Here is a 22,769-nt window from a genome sequence, read left to right on the forward strand (position 1 = left end):
ATTCAGAGAGTAATTAAATTTCCGTGATAGTAGCATCTGTAAATATTGATGCTGTCCGTAGTGAAACCACGAGTACTGTATTTCCAAACACCAGTTTGCTAGATAGTCAGTCACAAGTTACAAATACGTTGAATACAATACATTGAAATAAAAGAACAGGAAGAGGGCTATTGCAAAGGTGTTTCTCATGACCAGCAAGCCTCTTTCCTAATACTGTAAGCACTTCAGGTATGTTTTTGAATGTCAGTACTAGCAGCTGTTTTACCAGTGACACAGTACTTTCATCAATTTGCAAGCTTGAAATGTTTTACTGCTTGCAAGAATATATACAATACATTTTCAGAAATCTTCAGCTTGCAGAGAGCAGAAACCACATAAAGTTCTTAACTAAACAATGGAAAAGGCATGATAATTCCATTGTCTTAAGTTCTTAATTGATGTGCATTATTATTGCTGTTGAAAATTGCACAATCAATATCATTTCTTCAAGACCTCAGAACTGTATTGGCAAAAGCAAACAAGACGGTGGTGGAAAACTATCCATGATTAAATAGTGAGTCAATAGGTGACACAGAAAAAATTCACATTGCACCTACATTTATAAAAATTTCTACTTTTCAGTCAAAAGTGATTGCAGAAAATTAGTACTGATTTATTGAATGTACTTGATAGCACATCTCGTATCTTTGTGCTGATGAAATTAGAACATAAACACAATGTATCCTTTCAATCTGAGTATGAAGGAAGTAACACTTTTGTCAGTAGATTAATTTTTAAAACTCACAGCTGTTCTGAGGTTCTCGCTGGGGAGGATTTTCTGATAAAAAGGAAAAAGTGAAGTTTAAAAAGTAAAGACAGACTGTTGTTTGATTGCCTGTTTAGGATAGGAAAAAAATCCTTGAATTTTTAATCGTGGTCTGGGCTGTTATGCCATGGTCAGAAGAATTTCTTGGAAAAATTCAACTAATGACTCAATCTCAGTAAACATCTTCAAGGTGGGTGTAGTTTCTGTGACTGTTTGATTCACACCCTAGGACTCACCACTGACTGTTCTAAAAATTCATTTCCGTGTGGTCCCATACAGAGGTGTGACGTCACATGTTGGCTTTTGATGGTGCAGTCATCCATCTACGTGAGCAAGGGTGTGAATGGGACATTCAGAGGAGCTACAACCATCTTGACACTGTTGCCCACAGATGGGTACATTATGATGTGTTTCTCCAAGAAGGTCATTCATCCATGGCATAATAGCCTCAAATATTTTAGTAAGTGTAGCTTTTCCAGCCATGAAAGTTAAAATTGTGAAAATTAACCAGTGCCCTTTACCATAAGCTTTTATAGGCATGTAAATTAAATCTTGTTTCAACCTATTAGTAGACTTTAATCATTGTTTGTAGCATGACAATGGGTGTTTAGCACTCTGAAAGATAGTTGTAAACTTGACAGCGTGAACATTGGCACCAGAAAATTGCAAAAAAAGTCAGCTTCGGCACTGATACAAATGAAATGCAACATGCTATTTTACCCAGTTATATTGAGAATATTATTATTTGAAAAAAATCTTGCCTTTATTGTAGCCACATTTGAAGAAGACGTGAAAGTTTTTTTCCAAATAAAATACCCTGTTCTAGCTACTACATTACGTGGATTTTTAACAGTGATATTTTTGCTAGTCACCAATGTAACTGAATGCCCAATCTGTAGGTTTTCTGTATAAAAGGCCAGAGATTTGATTTCATGTCAGTTTGCAACAGTTTAAGATGAGTACCAACAAGGATCACTTGTGGAGGTGAGGTATGGTAAAATTGTCAGTAACATATTCTGTTACCCCATCCATAGAGAATGTGTCTGACTTCTGCAAAATGATGAGTTAATTCGATGCCAGTATAGTAGCTCATTATCCAGCACTACAGCAGCACAAACATTGAGGTTTCTTTTTTATTATATTGCTGAATGCTGACAGATTTCATTGTGCTCTGATACAGTAATGGACTACTTAAAAGTAACTCTTGTAAAAGGTTTGATATCAGAAGACCTCAGTTTTTGAAAAAAATAGTTAATCATAATGTCTGCCATGTTGTATTATTGTTTAGGCCATCGCTTCCTGAACTTCATCTTGACAGTGCATTGCAATGCCGTAAAAGCATTTGAAATGCACAATCTTCATCACCAAGCATATTGAATGAATGGCATATTGCATTGTTGTTAGTTAAATGTATTATCCTGTAATTATGGCATGAAGTAAAACTAATCTACACGCTATTCAGTACTTTTACCACCTAAAAAATAAACATAAGATGGGGAAGTGAACCCATGACATACTGGTTATTATCACTCCATCCACTCTCTTTATGAAAGTAGTAAAGTGCTCAACCATCATGACAGTTGCTTTCACTTTTTTTATTAAGGCATAGTGATGTATAACCATTATGGACAGATGTAGAGAGACTGAACTTCTCCACTTCCTTTTGGGATCATCTTACCCAAATGGGAACATCATTCTGGAGTAAGTTATCATGTTGTACATTGCCTTGAATTTGGTGGCAGTATTCTGCTGCAACGACTGACAGTCTAACATGAAGAGTTATGGGTGTCATCACCCCATTTCTTCTATAACATCCGATAACAGTGCATGATTTGAGGTTAGATACCTCACCTGCATCAGTTATGAGTCCATCCACTTTATTCGTTAGCCATGCCTCATCGTCAACAGGCTATTCACAACAGTGTCGTTGCTCTTGTAGAGGAAGTGAGTTTGGCTGTGTTGGAGGTTGGGACACAATATGGCATTTCTGAGCATGCTGCACAACAATGTATAAAGCAATATCAAGATGTTGGAGAATCCAGTAGGCACGTGACAACTGGGTGTTGGCTTGGAAAACCACCATTCCTGGTTAATGAGCTTGTAAACACATCAAGGTAAAATCCTTTTTTAAACACTGTGCATTTGAAACATACTGATCTGTTTCCCACTTCAGTTGACAGGTCTCAGCACCAACTTCAGAAGATTGATCTATAAAGCAAACATGTGGCCATCAAGAAGCAGCCTTGTGATGATCACTGATTTCACCAATTGCAGTTTGTTGGGGAAATAGTTATGATGACTGGTGGAACATATTTTTCACTGCAAATTATGGTCCAATATGAATATATAGGCCCTATGGTGTCTGTTTTGACCTCTAATATATCCTCAAGTTACCTCTTCGTGGCTGTATACCTGTGGCAGTTTGGGGATGGACGTTTTCCCATGGACTGGTGATGCTTCAAAGGATAGATGGTTGACTTCATGCTGCCTAATATACCCAAATTAGGGGTAATGTTATGTTCCCATCAGTGTGACAACTAGGGATTCAGCTGTTTCCAACAGGATCAGTATCCAATACATTGTCAACTATGCTGCAGGAGAGGTGTGCAGAACAGAATGACATTTCTCTTATCAACTAGCATTCTCCTCTACCTGACCTCAACCCTGTTGAAAACGTGGGTACAGATGAAATGGGCCATACAATAAACGACCTGACCACAGGCTAGGAACATGTGTTGACCTATGGAATATTGTCGTAGATGCCTAGGAGGAGGTGGCAGAAAATAGGAGATGTTTTAATTAGTTCACAGGGTGGGCAGAATACTGTGTGTTAAAACAAATTACATGCTGTGCCCGTTTCGGGGCAAAAAAAAAAAAAATTTTTTTTTTAGAACTATGAACTGTTGTATATGTGGAAGAGACCTAGAGACATCAGGTGGTTTCAGATATATTGTATGATGTTAAGACAGAGATTTAGAAACCAGGTTTTAAATTTTAAAACATTTCCAGGAGCAGACATGGACTCTGACCATAATTTATTGTTCATGAACTTTAGATTAAAACTGAAGAAATTGAAAAAAAAAAAAAGGTAGGAAATTAAGGAGATGGGACCTGTACAAGCTCAAAGAACCAGAGGTTGCTGAGAGTTTCAGAGAGGGCATTAGGCAATGGTTGACTAGAACAGGGGAAAAGAATATAGTAGAAAATGAATGGTTAGCTGCAAGAGATGAAATAGTGAAGGCAACAGAGTATCAAATTGGTAAAAAGACGAGGTCTAGTAGGAATCTGTGGATAACACAAGAGATATTGAATTTAATTAATGAATGGAGAAAATATAAAAATGCAGCAAATGAAGCAGGTGAAAGTGAATACAGACATTTAAAAAATGAGATTGACAGGAAGTGCAAAATAGCTAAGCAGAAATGGCTAAAGGACTAATGCAAGGATTTAGAAGCATATTTCATTCTGCGAAAGAAAGACACCGCCTACAGGAAAATTAAAGAGGCCTTTGCAGAAAGGAGAAGCAGCTGTATGAATATCAAGAGCTGAGATGGGAAACTAGTCATGAGCAAAGAAGGAAAAGGGGAAGGAGTATATAGGGCATATATACAAGGGAGATAAACATGGAGGCAATATTATAGAAAGAGAAGTGAACATAGATGAAGATGAGATGGGTCATATGATACTGCGAGAAGAATTTGACAGAGCTGTGAAAGACCTAACTCGAAATAAGGCACTGGGAGTAGATGATATTCCATCAGAACTACAGATAGCCTTTGGAGAGTTAGCCATAACAAAAATTTTCCATCTGATATGTAAGATGTATGAGTCAGGCAAAATAACTTCAGACTTCAAGAAAAATGTACTAATCGCAATTCCGACTGCTGACAGGTGAAAATTACTGAATTATCAATTTAATAAGTAATGATTGCAAAATACACAGGTGTCTAAAATTAAAGCAGCAAACCACTGTTTCCCTGTCCTGTGTCTGATGTATGGTATAATTACACAAACCGTCAACAGATGTCCATACAAGCGTGTTCTGCACAGAAGATGGCATCCGATCAATGGGCAACAACTTCAATCCAATGATGACATCAGGTCACCTATCGAAGGGGGTAGTGTTTTCTAGGTAGTTCTACACCCTCAATCACACAGTCACAGATGGTGCAGTATGGCACAGGGGAGACGCATACCAGATTCTGTGGTGGGTGGGGTCGTAGGAAGAATGGAAGCAGGACAGTCACAAACACATGTAGCCTGATGGCATAATGTCTCTCAGGAGTGGCATCAGTTTATAGAGACCAAAACTCTATCCTGAAGATAGCAGGGCTGACCATAGGAGCAGGGCTGACCATGTGTGAGATCAGAAAGAGAGGATTGGTTTTTGGCTGTCAGGGTACGACAGTACATGGCAACTGACATCTGGCCTATCAGCATCCATTGGACGTGTTTTATCAAGGCAAACGGTGTACAGAAGGCTTTGGCAGAGTGGCCTTTATTGTTGAAGACCTGCTGTAAGTGTAATTCTGATGCATCTTCACTGAAACGAACATCTAGTGTGGACTTGTCAACATGCCATCTGGACGATCGAATGGTGGACCAATGTTCTTTTCACAGACAAGATCTAATTTGGTCTGGAGAGTGATTCTCAATGGATTCGCATCTGGAGGGAATGTGGAACACAATTTTGCAACCCAAACATTGTGAAAAGAGACTGAAATTGAGGAGGATCCCTAATGGTGTGAGCAGGAATTATGGTAAGCACTCGAACACCTCTACATGAAATTGTACGGGTGAATTGGCATGGTTTAACTGCTGTCAGGTATTGTGACAAGATCTTGGCACCTCATGTGTGGTTTTTGCTAGTGCTGTGGGCCCAGACTTTGTAGTGATGGATGATAATGCTCGACCTTGTAGAACAAGAGTGGTTCATGTTTTCTTGCAAATGGAAGGTATTGCACGCATGGTGTGGCCTGCTCACTCTTTTGATTTGAATCCGATATAACATGTCTGTGATTCACTAGGGAGACGGGGTGCATCACGTCAACATCCACTCTCCAAGACTTGCGGGCACATCTACAGGAAGAATGGACATTATTACCTCAATATTATATTGATGACATCATTCACAGAATGCCCCACCATTGTCAGGCCTGTATTGATGCAAGAGGATGTCACACTCTGTACCGAGCACATTAACCAGTTGTTGGAATGTGTGGGCAAATCCTTTAAGTTGGGAAAAACAAATAACTTTTTTTTATCATTATGTATGTTGCAGTTGTTTACATTCTGTATTCTTTACATTGTTTCTACTTTACTATCAACTGTGTATACTGTTTTGTGGCAGTATAATGCAACCTTGCAAAATTTCCGTTTGTTGCTCTAATTTTGGTTACCAATGTTCTAACACAAATTCTGTACAGAAGAAAGGAAAAACTGATAGAAACCAACCTTGGGGAAGATCAGTTTGGTTTCTGGAGAAACCAAGGAACAGTTGAGGCAATACTCACCCTCAGATTTATCTTAGAAGATAGATTAAAGAAAGACAAAACTATGTTTATGGCATTTGTATACTTAGAGAAGGAAAACTCTGTTTGAAATTCTGACTGTAGCGGAGGTAAAAAATCGTAGATCAAAAGGCTATTTACAACTTGTACAGAAACCAGATGGCAGTAATAAGAGTTGAGGGTCATGAAAGGGAAGCAGTGGTTGAGAAGGAAGTGAGATGGAGTTGTGGCTTGTCCCCAATTTTATTCAATCGGTACGCTGATCAAGCAGTAAAAGAAACCAAGAAACATTTGTAGTAGGAATTAAAGTTCAGGGAAAAGAAATAAAAACTGAGGTTTCTTGATGATATTGTAAGTGCAGAGGCAGCAAAGGACTTGGAAGAGCAGTTGAATGGAATGGACATTGTCTTAAAAGGAGGGTACAAGATGAACATCAACAAAAGCAAAACAAGGAATAATGGCATTTTGCGGAATTAAATCAGGTGATGCTAATGGAATTAGACTAGGAAATGAGACACTTAAATTAGTAGATGAGTTTTGCTATTTGGGCAGCAAAATAATTGATGATGGCCAAAGTAGAGGGGATATAAAATGTAGACTAGCAATGGCATGAAAAGCATTTCTGAAGAAGAGAAATTTGTTAACAACAAACATAGATTTAAGTGTTAGGAAGTCGTTTCTGAAAGTATTTGTCTGATAAGTGGTCATGTATGGAAGTGAAACATGATGATAAACAGTTTTATACAAAAGAGAATAAAGGCTTTCGAAATGTGGTGCTACAGAAGAATGTTGAAGTTTAGATGGGTGGATCATGTAACTAATGATGAGGTACTGAACAGAACTGTGGAGACAAGAAATTTGTGGCAAAACTTGACAAAAGAAGGGCCCAGTTGATAGGACATATACTTAGACATCAAGGGATCACCAGTTTAGTATGGAGGGAAGTGTAGGGGTAAAAATCATAGAGGGAGACCAAGATATGAATACAGTAAGCAGATTCAAAAGGATGTATGTTGCAATAGTTATTCAGAGATGAAGAGGTTTGCACAGGATAGAATAGCATGGAGAGCTGCATCAATCCGGTCTTCGGACTGAAGACCACAACATCATGAACTGTTCATTCTGTTAATTTTGTATTTCCTATACATTAAAGAAATTAATGCAGTAAAATGAAAAATCATTGGTGAAAGTGGGGGTTTGATAAAAATCCTACTTCGTTCTAATGCTTAGCAGTTGGTCAACTATGCTATTGAACTATGAAGTCAGTGTACTAAGAACAATGATACTCGGGTATTTCTTACTCAGTGTCACAACTTCATGTGATTTTTCTAAGCCTGAAATCCTAATAATGACATGGAGGAGATTTTCTTGTGTGGTTTTAGAAAGAGTTTGTTTTATGCTGATTGTCAATAAGCCATAACTCACTCAGTTATAACTTCAGAAGAGTATCTGTGAACTTTGAAAAGTATATAGAAGTTGTGAATTGTGCCCGGCTAACTCAGTTGATAAGAGCATTGCCTATAAAAGATTATGTCCCCTGTTCGAGTCCCAGTCTGGCACACAATCTTAATCTACCAAGAAGCTTTACTCACCAACTTGTTTCCACCTATTATGTCTGTTATGTTATTGACATAGATTTAAAATTGTGATCTTCATTTTATGTCCATAGCCTTTAAAGTTGACCACTGTTTCTCATTTTGATTAATTTTGTGATAAGCATTGCTGTGCTCACTATAGTATTCAAGAAATATCTATCCCTGTTTGGCCTACCTGTAGCACAAACAAGTTTTATTTACACTTGATTATTTGTCTTGTCATTGTTTTATATTCTGAAAACAATGTTGATGTTGTGTGACCTGAGTGTAACTGCAGTTAGAGAGCTTTCAAAAAACTGTATGCAGACATTGCATTTATTTTCTGTGTTTTTCATTGCAAGTAGATTTTTATTGATTTCTTCCTGTATGAGGGTTTCCAAATGTGTCTGTGTGTAAATTGCCAGCCATTATTTGTTTGATTATGTTGTGTTCTGTGTGGTTCTCATTTCTACTAAGTGGTTCTATTTAGTTCTCTATATGGATCATGCTTGTGTGTTGTTAGGTAGCAAGACAAACAGTGTATGGTAGTATCTCTTGTTGCTTTCCTGTAGAGTTTAAGATGTTCTTGTTGTTTCCTTTGCTAAATTTCAGTTCTAGCAAATTAATTGTAGTGTTGTCTTCATATTGTATGCAAAATATTATATTTTATCTTGTTTATTAAGCTTATGCAGCTTTTTGCTACTATTATTTACATTAACTTTACAAGAGGCCATGTATCTTGCCTGTAGGCAATTATTTTGCCTGCGTTTGGCAGATTATTTTTAGTAATTAAAGGTGATAAATAGAAAATGTGTAGTTTTGTGGGAGAGATGTGGGGTGCCTTAAAATAGTAATCACATTTGTAGTCAGATTACTATTTATGGTTAAATTTCTTGCCAGTTTTCCTGCTTTTTAGAAAATAACCAGCTAACTAATGTTGATAAACCAATTTTATAAAAATACGGTGTTAGTCAAGTTTGTGTTATAATGATGGTTTTTCAAGTTCATTGCAGTATGTTGTATTGTTTCATCTTTCAGGAAAGCAGGGAAGTGCTTCCAAGTACTGCCTTTTCTTGTGTAACTGCCGGAGGAGACAGTGAAGACTGAAATGCCAAGTTGATGTGGATTTTCTACAATGAGAAGGTGAACAAAGGTGACTTTCTACAACTTGAGTGTGAAATACTTGATTTGAAAACCAATGCGCATTTAATGAACAAAAGGATTGTTCATAACTGAACTCTTATGATGTTGAATATTTGCAGATCTACTCTTTGTTAACTTTGGTATTCATTTTTGTCATTGTTGTATGTCAGTATTGCACCTACTTGTAGGTCTGCTTTTTAAGAAATGTAATACCATACACAAAAATTCGGGCAACTGTATGCAGAAGTTTGCTGTTTTAGAAAAAGGTAGTAGTTGTGGCCTTATTGATGGTTCAGTGTATAGGTGTATTTGCTCATGTATTTATGAATGATACAGTTTACAACATTCTTCCAAAGTTTTTTCACAAACAACCTGCTGAAAAGGTGTTTCATTGTATCTGTACCTGACTAGTTTGTTTTATATGATACGGAATATGGAAGATTCTGTTACAAAAAGGATGATACTAGATGCCACTAAGGTTCAATGGAGAGCCTTCTTTTTAATAATAAAGGTATGTGCTTGTTTAATATTTTTCAAATGCAGGATATGTTTTTATCTTTATTGTACAGTAATGTGTGCTTGTGTGCAAAATGTAACTGGTTCCTTAAGCTTTTAGAAGAGCCACATGTCAATAGTTAGTTTTAAACAATATGTGTCTGTATCATACACGCAACAGTATTTTTGTCAGGCCAATAACTTATAATAAATTGCATTCACTAATGAGTGGCTTAATTTTTAAATGATCTGATTATTATAGTAAAGGAATAAACATAGAGGGAAAACCCTAGAGGAAGAAGAATATGACAGTTATGCTATATGCTGTTTAAAAAATGCATGATCTAGTGGTTGAAGCACTAAAGTGTTTGTGTGCACAAGATGTGCCAAGTAATGATACAAACTGTAAGGTGATTATTGGTGTCAAAGAAGGCAGGGGAATAACATGTTCATGGAAATATTAACTGATAAAGTGCTTTAGGTCTCATATTCATGGTCTAGCTTGTTAGATGAGAATCTCTTCCTGATTCATAATATGTATTTTATTATGATGAAGTTAGTAACAATGTTTCTCCTCATGCTGTTTTTTATTTCTAAGTGTGCATTTGCCATACTTAATGTATGCAGTTATTATTTGATCATATTTTATTCTGTAATAGTTGATGCCATTTTTCCTAAGAAAAAGTGCTTAATTGAAATATTATGTGTTTCTCTTCATGCATTACATGATAAGACTTGTTTTCTGTTAGTGAGATGTGCTTGAATTCTCTCTCTCTCTCTCTCTCTCTCTCTCTCTCTCTCTCTCTGTGTGTGTGTGTGTGTGTGTGTGTGTGTGTGTGTGTGTGTGTGTGTGAGTGAGTGAGAGGTGGGTGGGGGGGGGGGGGGGGGGGAAGCAGTGCGTATGGTGGACCATTAAATTTTTATAGTTCGGAAGCACTGTTATGAGGCAATTTCTGTTGTCTTCGTGCTAGAAGATAGTTGTTGGTGTTACAGACTATTACTTCCTTGTCAGTTACACTATTAATATGATTGAGGATTGACTGATACTCACCACCTAGAGGAGGCTGTTCAACAAATCTGCTCTAAGTGATGAATGGAATCTGTCCTCGTTTTCCATTGTTCAATTAAATTATTGTTGGCTTATATTATACGTAAATTTATTTATGTTAATTGATTAAATTTGTATAAATTACCGTAATGTGAATTGCATCTGCAAAAAATGTATAATTATATCTTGACTTAAATATCAATAGTATGACAGGGCAATGCTATTTATTTGTAGAGAAGAACACTGACACAAAAAATTATCTGTGAAACTGCAGACATTGTTAATTTAATTATATGTCATACCGCTTGTTATGAAAATGACACTGCCTGATCACAAAATATATCAAAGACAATCGAAGCATGCTATAATAAATGTGGAGACTAGACTACTTTCAATAGAACTAAAGACTACCAGACTTTCAATTGGAACATAATTGTGAACAGTACATGCTTCTGGTAATGTGTCATTACAGTTTGATGTTAAGAAATGTACATGCCTATGATTAGTAACTTATGAGTATCATGTGAATTGCTGATGTTTACACTGCCTCCTCTTTGGTTGGTGTAGTTACACTGTTCTATTGGTGTGTGTGAAGCAGGGCGTTAGTTATAACATTTATTATTAAAGCTGCAATGAGTCACAAATATGGTTTACAAAATTTAACTTGACCGATTCCCGTTGTGGATATATTATAAGGGGTGTTCAAAAAGAAATGAGCCGGAGGCATAATTACAGAAACCAGTACCTGTATGTTAGAAGTATTGACTCTGGCTGTTGAGACACTTGTCCCACTGTGCCACAAGGCAGTGAATGGCTGTTTCATAAAATTCCTGGGGCTGCAATGTTAACCAGTTCGCTGGATGTCGTCATCCAAGGTGAATCGTTTGCCTCTCAGAACCTTTTTAAGGGGACCAAAAATGGTATCACAGGGGGAGAGGTCCGGACTGCAGGAGTGCTGTGACTGTGTTGGCCGTATCAGTCTTTGCATTGTCGTGGAGTAGAATGACCCCACAGGTGAGATTGCCTGGTTGTTTTGATTTGATCGCTATGTGAAGGGTGGTCAAGGTTTGCTAGTACTGCTGGGAATTCACTGTTGTCCCGTGCTGCAGGAAGTGAATCAGAAGGGGTCATCTTGGTGAAAGAAGAACAGCAGCATAACCTTTTCTGCACTCGTGTGGATGATTGATACATGCTGCTGCTAGCTCTGTATAGTCATGTGACGTACACGCATGCCCTCTAGCGAAGGGCTGTGACCTTCCACGCTCTGGTCAGAACCCCACCTCGTTACACACACCACGATATTACCAGTTTGTGCATTCCAGACTCCAGCTCGTTTCTTTTTGAACGCCCCTTATACAAGGACATCATCAGGTGTGGTGCACTAAGATAAATAGATTTCCATTCACATTTGGTAAATTTGCAAGAGGTTCTTTCATTTTGACCTTCACATAAACATTCATGAAATGATTTTTTTAAGTTAATAAGACATGAAACTGAGCAAAGACTTGCACAGTGGATGTTTCTTTGCCACAAATATCATGTTTTATTACCTTAAAAATCATTTCTTGATGGTTCTGTGAAGTTCAAAATGAAAAATCTCTCATAAGCTTACAGTTGCGAACTAAAAACTCTGTTGATTGTAGTGCACCACACCAGTAACAAAAGCATAACAAGGCCCTGGCAAGAAAGCAAAGAAAGCTGTAACACCTATCTGAAGATAGATTTGTAATCAATCAGAAACCAGTAATAGTGTTAAATGAACTATTTTAAACTATACTTGCGACTGGTTGCTGCTTAAATGACAAACCTTACGATTTTACTACAGCCATGTTACGCAACATTCGATGCGAAAGCAGCAAGGCATTAAGAATGCTAGGTTGTGGATATGCCACCATTTCACATATCTCTCTCTCTCTCTCTCTCTCTCTCTCTCTCTGTGTGTGTGTGTGTGTGTGTGTGTGTGTGTGTGTGTGTGTGTGTCATGCCCCCCCCCCTCCCCCCTCACACACTCACAAAACCACACACATTCTCCATTCATAGCAGTTATCCCAAAATTGAAAAATGGAAATGAAATTGTTTGAAAGAAATAATATTGTATTTATGTACATACTGAGCATGGAAAAAAAAACTTTGTATTTATTTTTGTTAGTTTTTAGTTGTGGAGGAGGCAGCTCATAATTCCATTATGTGAGTATTTTGATTAAGAAGTTGTATGCAAAAGTAATACAATAAAATCAGCAAAGTATCATTGGCAGTGCAGCATGAATTATAGTCATAAACAACAGAGAACTTAAAACTCTGCCTCTTGTATTTTATTTTCAAACTGATTCATTGTATGTTGAATTCCATGCCATTCAGAATAATAATATGGAGTGCCACAGATGTAGTCTAGGGAAATTTCATATTTTTATGACCAGTGAGTTAAGGCAGACTATAGAATTGAAGTGTGATTTGTATGAAGTCTTGGAGAACCAGTGCTGTAAAATAAGCATGTTGTATGTTCATTGTTTTTATTTATTCGACATGCTTAAAAATGTAACATAATGATCCAGGTGACAAAGTAGAGTGTTGGAGACCTGTTAAATCTGCCAGTGTGAAAGAATTTTCTTCTTGGCATATCAACCATTGTTGCTAGTCAAAGTGCTCACCAAGTTTAACAGTGCAACAATTCATAATGTAGACTCTCTTTAATTCCCTATCTGACTGTCTCATTTTACATTATGTCTCTCTCTAAATGATGTAAAGTGGATTGTTCTGATGTCTTTCTCCAAATGATATAAAGTGATTGTTCTAATAGTGCCTTAAAGAGAATTATCTCAGCCTTTGGTGATTTGAGACAAAGTTTCAGTCTCTAGTATTCATTTTTCAGAGGGAGGCTAAGCTATCCAAATTTGTATTTTAACGTCTCTGCATATAATGGATAAAGCTGCAGCCTTGTTCAGTTATTCCATTTGATTATGTACAAGTTAATTTATGTACTCTTTCTTTTGTTAGTACTTTCTCATGTCATACCTTAATTTTCTCAACCTGTAGGTATATCTTTATCTTTTGACTTGTTAGACTTTTCTTTCAAATATTATGTTGTATTTCCCTGCCATTCTCTGGAGATAAATTATGTACTTGTATATGTAAAGAATTAAATAATAACAGTTTTTGAATGTGGTCAAGAATATACTCAATATAGCTCCAGAAATTGGAAAATATTTTCTTTGCTATTTTTGTAAGCAGGAAAAATGTAAAATTAAATTACTGTAAAATATACATTTTAAAAAATACAGTACAATGGTGTTTCAGAAAGTAACCTCAGTAAAATAATTAAAATATGCTACTCAATCACGAATACAAAAAATAATCTTTCACTTCTTAGGCTCTCATCTCACATCCTGCATTCTTGATCAGGACACTTTCCATCTTGTTGATCAACATTTTGATTTCATAATGAAAAAAAGAAAGAAAATCTATGTGGTTATGTGCTGCTGCTCCTGATGTGTTCATCATATACTGTTCTTCGTTCTATTTAAATCATCATCGTCAAGCCCTGGTGACAGCCTCTCACTATTAGTTACTGCTTCTTCAGTAACATTCACTGTCAAGTGCTGCATGTTGGTTCTTCTCATTTTTATAATGCTTCTAAAGTGATTCACCCCTGCTCAAAAGAGAAAGATGATTCTAGGAAAATATTTGAGTCTAGCAGTAATATGTCCAATTCCTACAGTTCTATTGCTAGGCTCTTCATGATAACACTTTGTTTATCAAAACATAACAAGGTATTGCTAAAACAAGGTTAAATTGACATATAAGTTATATTTATATAATCAGAATCCTACAAATTTGTTGTGAATACAGCCTGTGATGTTTGACAGCCTTTATGAAATATGTATCTGTGGGTGTGAGACTGCATTTAGTACAAAGCTTCATCCATCTTCATGAATAATGGCACATCATTGCTGGTACTTGAACACTGACAGAAAATTATTTCATCTGTTGACATTTACGTATTGTAAGCCCCCCATTGGCTTGTAGCATTCTCCCATACTTTTCCGCCTGTACAATAATTGCGTAACTTCAGCATCCTTGTATGAATTGTAACCTTTTAAAGCAGAAATAAGTATGTCTGCGTAAATTTTATATTTGGTGCCCTCATGAATGCATAGGTTGTCTTAATATTGAACTGTGCATCTGCTTTCCTTAAGAATAGATTTTTTACTGACAAAGCAGTTCATCAGTCCAGAATATTTGTTTTGTGAAGAACTGGGAAACTGCAGTCACTTTCTGAAACATCCTTCAAATGTTTTCATGTCATTCATGCTATGTAAGATGACCCAGAGTCATAATAATGTTAGCCAATATGTTCTATAGTGGAAAAGAATAAATCACAATAATAAGTCATGAATGTGATATATCTGTGCATTTTAACTGTTGAAGTTTTCACTTTTACAAATTTTATTGCTGAGAAAGCCGAACAATGAACTATTGTACAGTTGCATTTAATCATAGTGTTCAGTGTATTGCTATGTTTTAAGTTGTAATTTACAATTTTATTGTGTATTATATACATATGCCACTATTTGAGGGTTCAGTTTTATAGGATTTTGATACTCAAGTCGGCATTCCCAGTCATCCATCTTTTTCTTTTTTTTTTTTTTATAAATGAATAAAGATGAATAGAAGGGTATGAGTAGCAAAATTTATAGCTGTTCTCAAGCCTACAACAAGACTCAAAATAATTTACTAGTTGCCTTTCATTCTTACAGTATAAGAGGTATTTCACTGTAACATGAGAATTTTAAACTCCATGTCTTCATTATCCTAGAATGACTGCTTGATGATAACCCAATAGACCACTGACACTTGGCTTAGAGCAGTTGTCAGCTATGGTTAGCTACCGGTTGCTGTAAGCATCTCAGGTGCTGCTACAGACAAACTGCCATATTACATCAAAAGAATCTTGAACAATAGAAACACAACAGTAAACATAAAACATAATACTCTGCACCTAAATACAAACTTTTTTATAAGTAGTCGACATAATATTTCTTTTCTTTGCATTTCGTGTGTAGACATAATTCTGATGTTTATCATTCCACCACCTCACAACTGTTTGTTTTTATGAAATAAGAATAAAGGAAAATGTTATCAAGGAATAATGAGATATGGTTATTCATTGAGAAAACCGTATTCAAGATAGTGACAGCAGCAGCCCAGCAGTTGTAGTGCAAAAATAATGAACTAAGCCCTGATAAACTTTTCATCTGTCTTGTTAGCTTTGCACATCTTATGCGTTCATTTATTCAACTCTGCTGTAGCATCAAGTGTAGGATTTGTAATCTACAGAAATGTGGAACAGTGTCTAGTTTCTAAACACAATGCTGATCACATTGATGGGCATAGATTTTCACTAATGTTGAATGTTACCCTTTCTATCCATCTTTCATTCATAATATAGATTTTGTTTTTGAATTTATTATTTTCATTTTTATTTATGTATTTATGGAATGTACACTATGAAGACTGTTGTGAAATAATATCTAAATTATAACATTGCATTATGTGATATAATGTGCAAAGATTGTTATTGTGTAGGATCTTTATTGAAACACACACACACTTTTAATCTTCAAATATACTTTTATTGTCATGTCAGCTTAGACGCAATTGGTGTTCTTGCCTGCATGTCAAGGCATTCTTGATTTGCATTACAATAAAATTAGGATTGTGTTATTCATTTTCATTATGTCAGCCATATTCTCCATGTCATTGTGTTTTACTTGTGACTTCATGCAATCTGTGTATCCAGGTATACATTTTGTAAGTTAAATTTGTATATGTTGCAGTCAAATACAGGTGTGTTTTATACAATAGAAAGTAAATGGTTTATAAATTGTTTCTTCATTACATTTATTTAGGAGGCATGTAACTGTAGATTATTTTTTCCTGTTGTTGTCTTTATATTTTCACATTCATATCCTTCTGACTCTCAGATTCACATGTTAAAAGAGGGAACCATTTCAGTATAAGAAACTTTCATAGAAATTTACTGCTCTACCATTAAGATTCTTTGAGTGAGGCAGTGTAGAGCTTGATATGAACACAACTAGAATTTCTACCAGTTTGAAAGTTGAAATGTGGGCTCAACCACTCCGTTTACAGTGCAAAAATGCTAATTATTACATGTTTCAAGGCTAATTTTGTGTCCATCATGAATAAGACAGAGTTGCTGATAATTTCTAGCCAGAATGTTAAATGCGTCAAAGATATTGTGAATTTAAACCTTACTACTGTTTCTCATTATGGCATTTGAAAAGAATTCGTGACATTAGTTACACTTAAGAAGTCTCATTATTCATACTGTGTTAGACTTTGACTGCTACAAGAGAGATAAACCATCTCATTGTGAGTAAAAAGTCTGGAATTTCTCTTTTAATGAAAATTCTCACTTAATGCCAACCTTTCGTGTTTTTAATTTCCTCTTCCCCCTATAGAACCATGAACCTTGCCGTTGGTGGGGAGGCTTGCGTGCCTCAACGATACAGATAGCCGTGCCGTAGGTGCAACCACAACGGAGGGGTATCTGTTGAGAGGCCAGACAAACGTGTGGTTCCTGAAGAGGGGCAGCAGCCTTTTCAGTAGTTGCAGGGGCAAGAGTCTGGATGATTGACTGATCTGGCCTTGTAACACTAACCAAAACGGCCTTGCTGTGCTGGTACTGTGAACGGCTGAAAGCAAGGGGAAACTACAGCCGTAATTTTTCCCGAGGGCATGCAGCTTTACTGTATGGCTAAATGATGATGGCGTCCTCTCGGGTAAAATATTCCAGAGGTAAAATAGTCTCCCATTCGGATCTCCGGGCGGGGACTACTCAAGAGGACGTCGTTATCAGGAGAAAGAAAACTGGCGTTCTACGGATCGGAGTGTGGAATGTCAGATCCCTTAATCAGGCAGGTAGGTTAGAAAATTTATAAAGGGAAATGGATAGGTTAAAGTTAGATATAGTGGGAATTAGTGAAGTTCGCTGGCAGGAGGAACAAGACTTTTGGTCAGGCGAATACAGGGTTATAAATACAAAATCAAATATGGGTAATGCAGGAGTCGGTTTAATAATGAATAAAAAAATAGGAGTGCGGGTAAGCTACTACAAACAGCATAGTGAACGCATTATTGTGGCCAAGATAGACACGAAGCCAACGCCTACTACAGTAGTACAAGTTTATATGCCAACTAGCTCTGCAGATGACGAAGAAATTAAAGAAATTATTCAGATAGTGAAGGGAGATGAAAATTTAATAGTCATGGGTGACTGGAATCGGTAGTAGGAAAAGAGAGAGAAAGAAACGTAGTAGGTGAATATGGATTGGGGCTAAGAAATGAAAGAGGAAGCCGCCTGATAGAATTTTGCACAGAGCACAACTTAATCATAGCTAACACTTGGTTCAACAATCATAAAAGAAGGTTGTATACATGGAAGAAGCCTGGAGATACTAGAAAGTATCAGATAGATTATATAATGGTAAGACGGAGATCCAGGAACCAGGTTTTAAATTGTAAGACATTTCCAGGGGCAAATGTGGACTCTGACCACAATATATTGGTTATGAACTGTAGATTAAAACTGAAGAAACTGCAAAAAGGTGGGAATTTGAGGAGATGGGACCTGGATAAACTGAAAGAACAAGAGGTTGTAGAGAGTATTAGGGAACGATTGACAAGAATGGGGGAAAGAAATACAGTAGAAGAAGAATGGGTAGCTTTGAGAGATGAAATAGTGAAGTTAGCAGAGGATCAAGTAGGTAAAAAGATGAGGGCTAGTAGAAATCCTTGGGTAACGGAAAAGATACTGAATTTAATTTATGAAAGAAGAAAACACACAAATGCAGTAAATGAAGCAGGCAAAAAGGAATACAAATGTCTCAAAAATGAGATCGACAGGAAGATCAAAATGGCGAAGCAGGGATGGCTAGAGGACAATTGTAAGGATGTAGAGGTGCATATGACTAGGGGTAAGATAGATACTGCCTACAGGAAAATTAAAGAGACCTTTGGAGAAAAGAGAACCACTTGTATGAGTATCAAGAGCTCAGATGGAAACACAGTTCTAAGCAAAGAAGGGAAAGCAGAAAGGTGGAAGGAGTATATAGAGGGTCTATACAAGGGCGATGTTCTTGAGGACAATGTTATAGAAACGGAAGAGAATGTAGACGAAGATGAAATTGGAGATATGATACTGCATGAAGAGTTTGACAGAGCACTGAAAGACCTGAGTCAAAACAAGGCCTCAGGAGTAGACAACATTCCATTAGAACTACTGACAGCCTTGGGAGAGCCAGGCCTAACAAAACTCTACCATCTAGTGAGCAATATGTATGATACAGGCGAAATACCCTCAGACCTCAAGAAGAATATAATAATTCCAATCCCAAAGCAAGCAGGTGTTGACAGATGCGAAAATTATCGAACTATCAGTTTAATAGGTCACAGCTGCAAAATACTAATGCGAATTCTTTACAGACGAATGGAAAAACTAGTAGAAACCAACCTCGGGGAAGATCAGTTTGCATTCCGTAGAAATGTTGGAACATGTTGAGGCAGTAGTGACCCTACAACTTATCTTAGAAAATAGATTAAGGAAAGGCAAACCTATGTATCTAGAATTTGTAGACTTAGAGAAAGCTTTTGACAATGTTGACTGGAATACTCTCTTTCAAATTCTGAAGGTGGCAGGGGTAAAATACAGGGAGCAAAAGGCTATTTACAATTTGTACGGAAACCAGATGGCAGTTGTAAGGATCGAGAGGCATGAAAGGGAAGCAGTGGCTGGGAAGGGAGCGAGACAGGGTTGTAGCCTACCCCCGATGTTATTCAATCTGTATATTGAGCAAGCAGTAAAGGAAACAAAAGAAAAATTCGGAGTAGCTATTAAAATCCATGGAGAAGAAATAAAAACTTTGAGGCTCGCCGATGACATTGTAATGTCAGACAGCAAAAGAAGAGCAGCAGCTGAGTGGAATGGACAGTGTGTTGAAAGGAGGACATAAGATGAACATCAACAAAAGCAAAATGAGGATAATGGAATGTAGTCGAATTAAATCGGGTGTTGCTGCAGGAATTAGATTATGAAATGAGACGCTCAAAGTAGTAAATGAGTTTTGCTATTTGGGAAGCAAAATAACTGATGATGGTCAAAGTAGAGAGGATGTAAAATGTAGACTGGCAATGGCAAGGAAAGCATTTCTGAAGAAGAGAAATTTGTTAACATTGAGTATAGATTTAAGTGTCAGGAAGTCATTTCTGAAAGTATTTGTATGGAGTGTAGCCATGTATCAAAGTGAAACGTAGACGATAAATAGTTTGGACAAGAAGAGAAGAGAAGCTTTTGAAATGTGGTTTTACAGAAAAATGCTGAAGATTAGATGGGTAGATCACATAACTAACGAGGAGGTATTGAATAGAATCGGAGAGAAGAGAAATTTGTGGCACAACTTGACTAGAAGAAGGGATAGGTTGTAGGGCATATTCTGAGGCATCAAGGGATCACCAATTTAGTATTGGAGGGTAAAAATCGTAGAGGGAGACCAAGAGATGAATACACTAAACAGATTCAGAAGGATGTAGGTACTGGGATATGAAGAAGCTTGCACAGGATAGAGTAGCATGGAGAGCTGCATCAAACCAGTCTCTGGACTGAAGACAACAACAACAACATTTTTCAGATGTAGGAACATGGCTACCAATTTTCGTTTGTCTGCCACAACTCCTTCTTCGTGTTGTGATTTTTTTTCTGTCAATATATGTATCGGAGCCTCGCAGCTTTTAATCTTTCTGTCTGGTATCTGACAGTGTGCTTCTGGCTATGAGAGTGCAGAGTATAATGCAGTTGTTGTAGAGACAGCAACATCAAGACTGGATCACAAAGAAGTGATGGATTGTGTTCTGCAAAGATGGCCCCTGCTTCAATTTTCAGAATAGTTCTACTTGAAAGTGGTAACCAGTAAAATCACTAAGAATATCACGGGAAGACCTGTGGTGGGATCCAGGTGTGAGAAGGCACAATATTGGATATGCCTACAAGGCTTCATCCCTCTGTTGGTGATTGGAGCAATACTGTTAAATCCCAGAGGTTCAAGATGAGCAACTGCAAACACATCAGATATTCTTTAAAAATGCAGTCGGTTTATACTTGTTTCTCATGAACCAAAATGCAACATCTGCCAGGTTGCTATAGTGGATGAATTTATCACAGTCAGGGTTCTGACTTCAGAAGTGCGAGTCTTGTCTCAAATTCCACCTTAGGGAATAGAATACACAAACAGTTAAAACACAATGGCATTCAGAACAAAGTTTACACGCTTCACAGAAAGATGATGCTCATGATTTCCCTCCTATAGATTAGCTTAGAGACTGTGTCATCAGGAACTTCAATAAAAACAAAATTTGTCAAATTCTGAAAAAGTGGACTCTGTGCTAGACAGGATAAACACTAGGGAAAAGACTGCAAGGATCGACCAATGAAGTCTCTATTTATAACTTCCATTGAGTGTTTAGATTATTATTATTATTATTATTATTATTACTACTACTACTACTACTACTACTACTACTGCTGCTGCTGCTGCTGCTGCTACTACTATTACTACTACTTATTGTACGGCATATATTAAGAGTTTTTGAATCACAAAAACAGCTATGCTTACATAGAGATTACCAAACTGTAACATATCAACACTTCAACACAGCTCTCCAGCATAATATAACACAAATGGCAATAGCTATAGGGAAATATCAAGGTCTCTTATTTAGTTATCACACCACTCATTACTGTCAGAAAATCTTCAGTTATTTTTGCTTTTGATCATAGCAGATATTTATGTCAAGTTCTCTTTAATACAAAAAGTCCTATCGAGCATGATTCCAAGATATTTTGGATGCATGTTATGAGGAAGTGTATGGACTATATTGGGAATATGAATTACACGTTATCAGAGACAGTTAAGGACTCTTCCACATCTCTTCACAAATCCCTCAGGAATGAAATCTACTGTCAATAGAGCTCATGAACCACCTCATAGGAAACAGATATCATTATTGTCAATACTGTTTTGCACCTAGTGGTAACTGTACGCCGCTGATTTCTTTGTTAGTGAGCAAGAGATTTTCTGGTCTTTGTGTATTCCAAAATTTGTATGTTTTACTTGTTGTTGTTATGGTCTTCAGTCCTGAGACTGGTTTGATGCAGCTGTCCATGCTACTCTATCCTGTGCAAGCTTCTTCATCTCCCAGTACCTACTGCAACCTACATCCTTCTGAATCTGCTTAGTGTATTCATCTCTTGGTCTCCCCCTACGATTTTTACCCTCCACGCTGCTCTCCAATACTAAATTGGTGATCCCTTGATGCTTCAGAACATGTCCTACCAACTGATCCCTTCTTCTGGTCAAGTTGTGCCACAAACTTCTCTTCTCCCCAATCCTATTCAATACTTCCTCATTAGTTATGTGATCTACCCATCTAATCTTCAGCATTCTTCTGTAGCACCACATTTCGAAAGCTTCTATTCTCTTCTTGTCCAAACTATTTATCGTCCATGTTTCACTTCCATACATGGCTACACTCCATACAAATACTTTCAGAAATGACTTCCTGACACTTAAATCTATACTCGATGTTAACAAATTTCTCTTCTTCAGAAACGCTTTCCTTGCCATTGCCAGTCTACATTTTATATCCTCTCTACTTCGACCATCATCAGTTATTTTGCTCCCCAAATAGCAAAACTCCTTTACTACTTTAAGTGTCTCATTTCCTAATCTAATACCCTCAACATCACCCGACTTAATTTGACTACATTCCATTATCCTCGTTTTGCTTTTGTTGATGTTCATCTTATATCCTCCCTTCAAGACACCATCCATTCCGTTCAACTGCTCTTCCAAGTCCTTTGCTGTCTCTGACAGAATTACTTGAGAACTTTTTTAATTGCTCTGTTTGAAACTGGTGTATGCTAAATCTGATGTTATTAAGTTTTTGATTATTCCATAACCTGCTCAGAAAATATGCTACCATTTCTTGATTATGTCTAGCTTTTGGGCATTGTGTGTATATTTATAAAAGTTTCTGAAGAGGGAAAATACAGTATTTAATTAACTGAAGTCAAACTTCGTTCCTGAGATAGTGCACCTCCGTAGTTGAATGGTCAACAT

The 22,769-nt window shown here is 36.9% G+C and overlaps 1 protein-coding gene across 1 annotated transcript in view; it reads left to right on the plus strand.

Moving 5' to 3' along the window:
* LOC126188939 (1-phosphatidylinositol 4,5-bisphosphate phosphodiesterase gamma-1-like) overlaps positions 1-10,360 on the plus strand; it is a 240,376-nt gene extending 230,016 nt beyond the window's left edge. Inside the window, 1 exon segment of the mRNA XM_049930682.1 lies at positions 8,928-10,360. Within this exon segment, the coding sequence (XP_049786639.1) occupies positions 8,928-8,996 (69 nt within the window). The 3' untranslated portion in view covers positions 8,997-10,360.
* Positions 10,361-22,769: the final 12,409 nt, after the last annotated feature.

Source organism: Schistocerca cancellata, chromosome 5 (assembly GCF_023864275.1).
Source record: "Schistocerca cancellata isolate TAMUIC-IGC-003103 chromosome 5, iqSchCanc2.1, whole genome shotgun sequence".
NCBI lineage: Eukaryota > Metazoa > Arthropoda > Insecta > Orthoptera > Acrididae > Schistocerca > Schistocerca cancellata.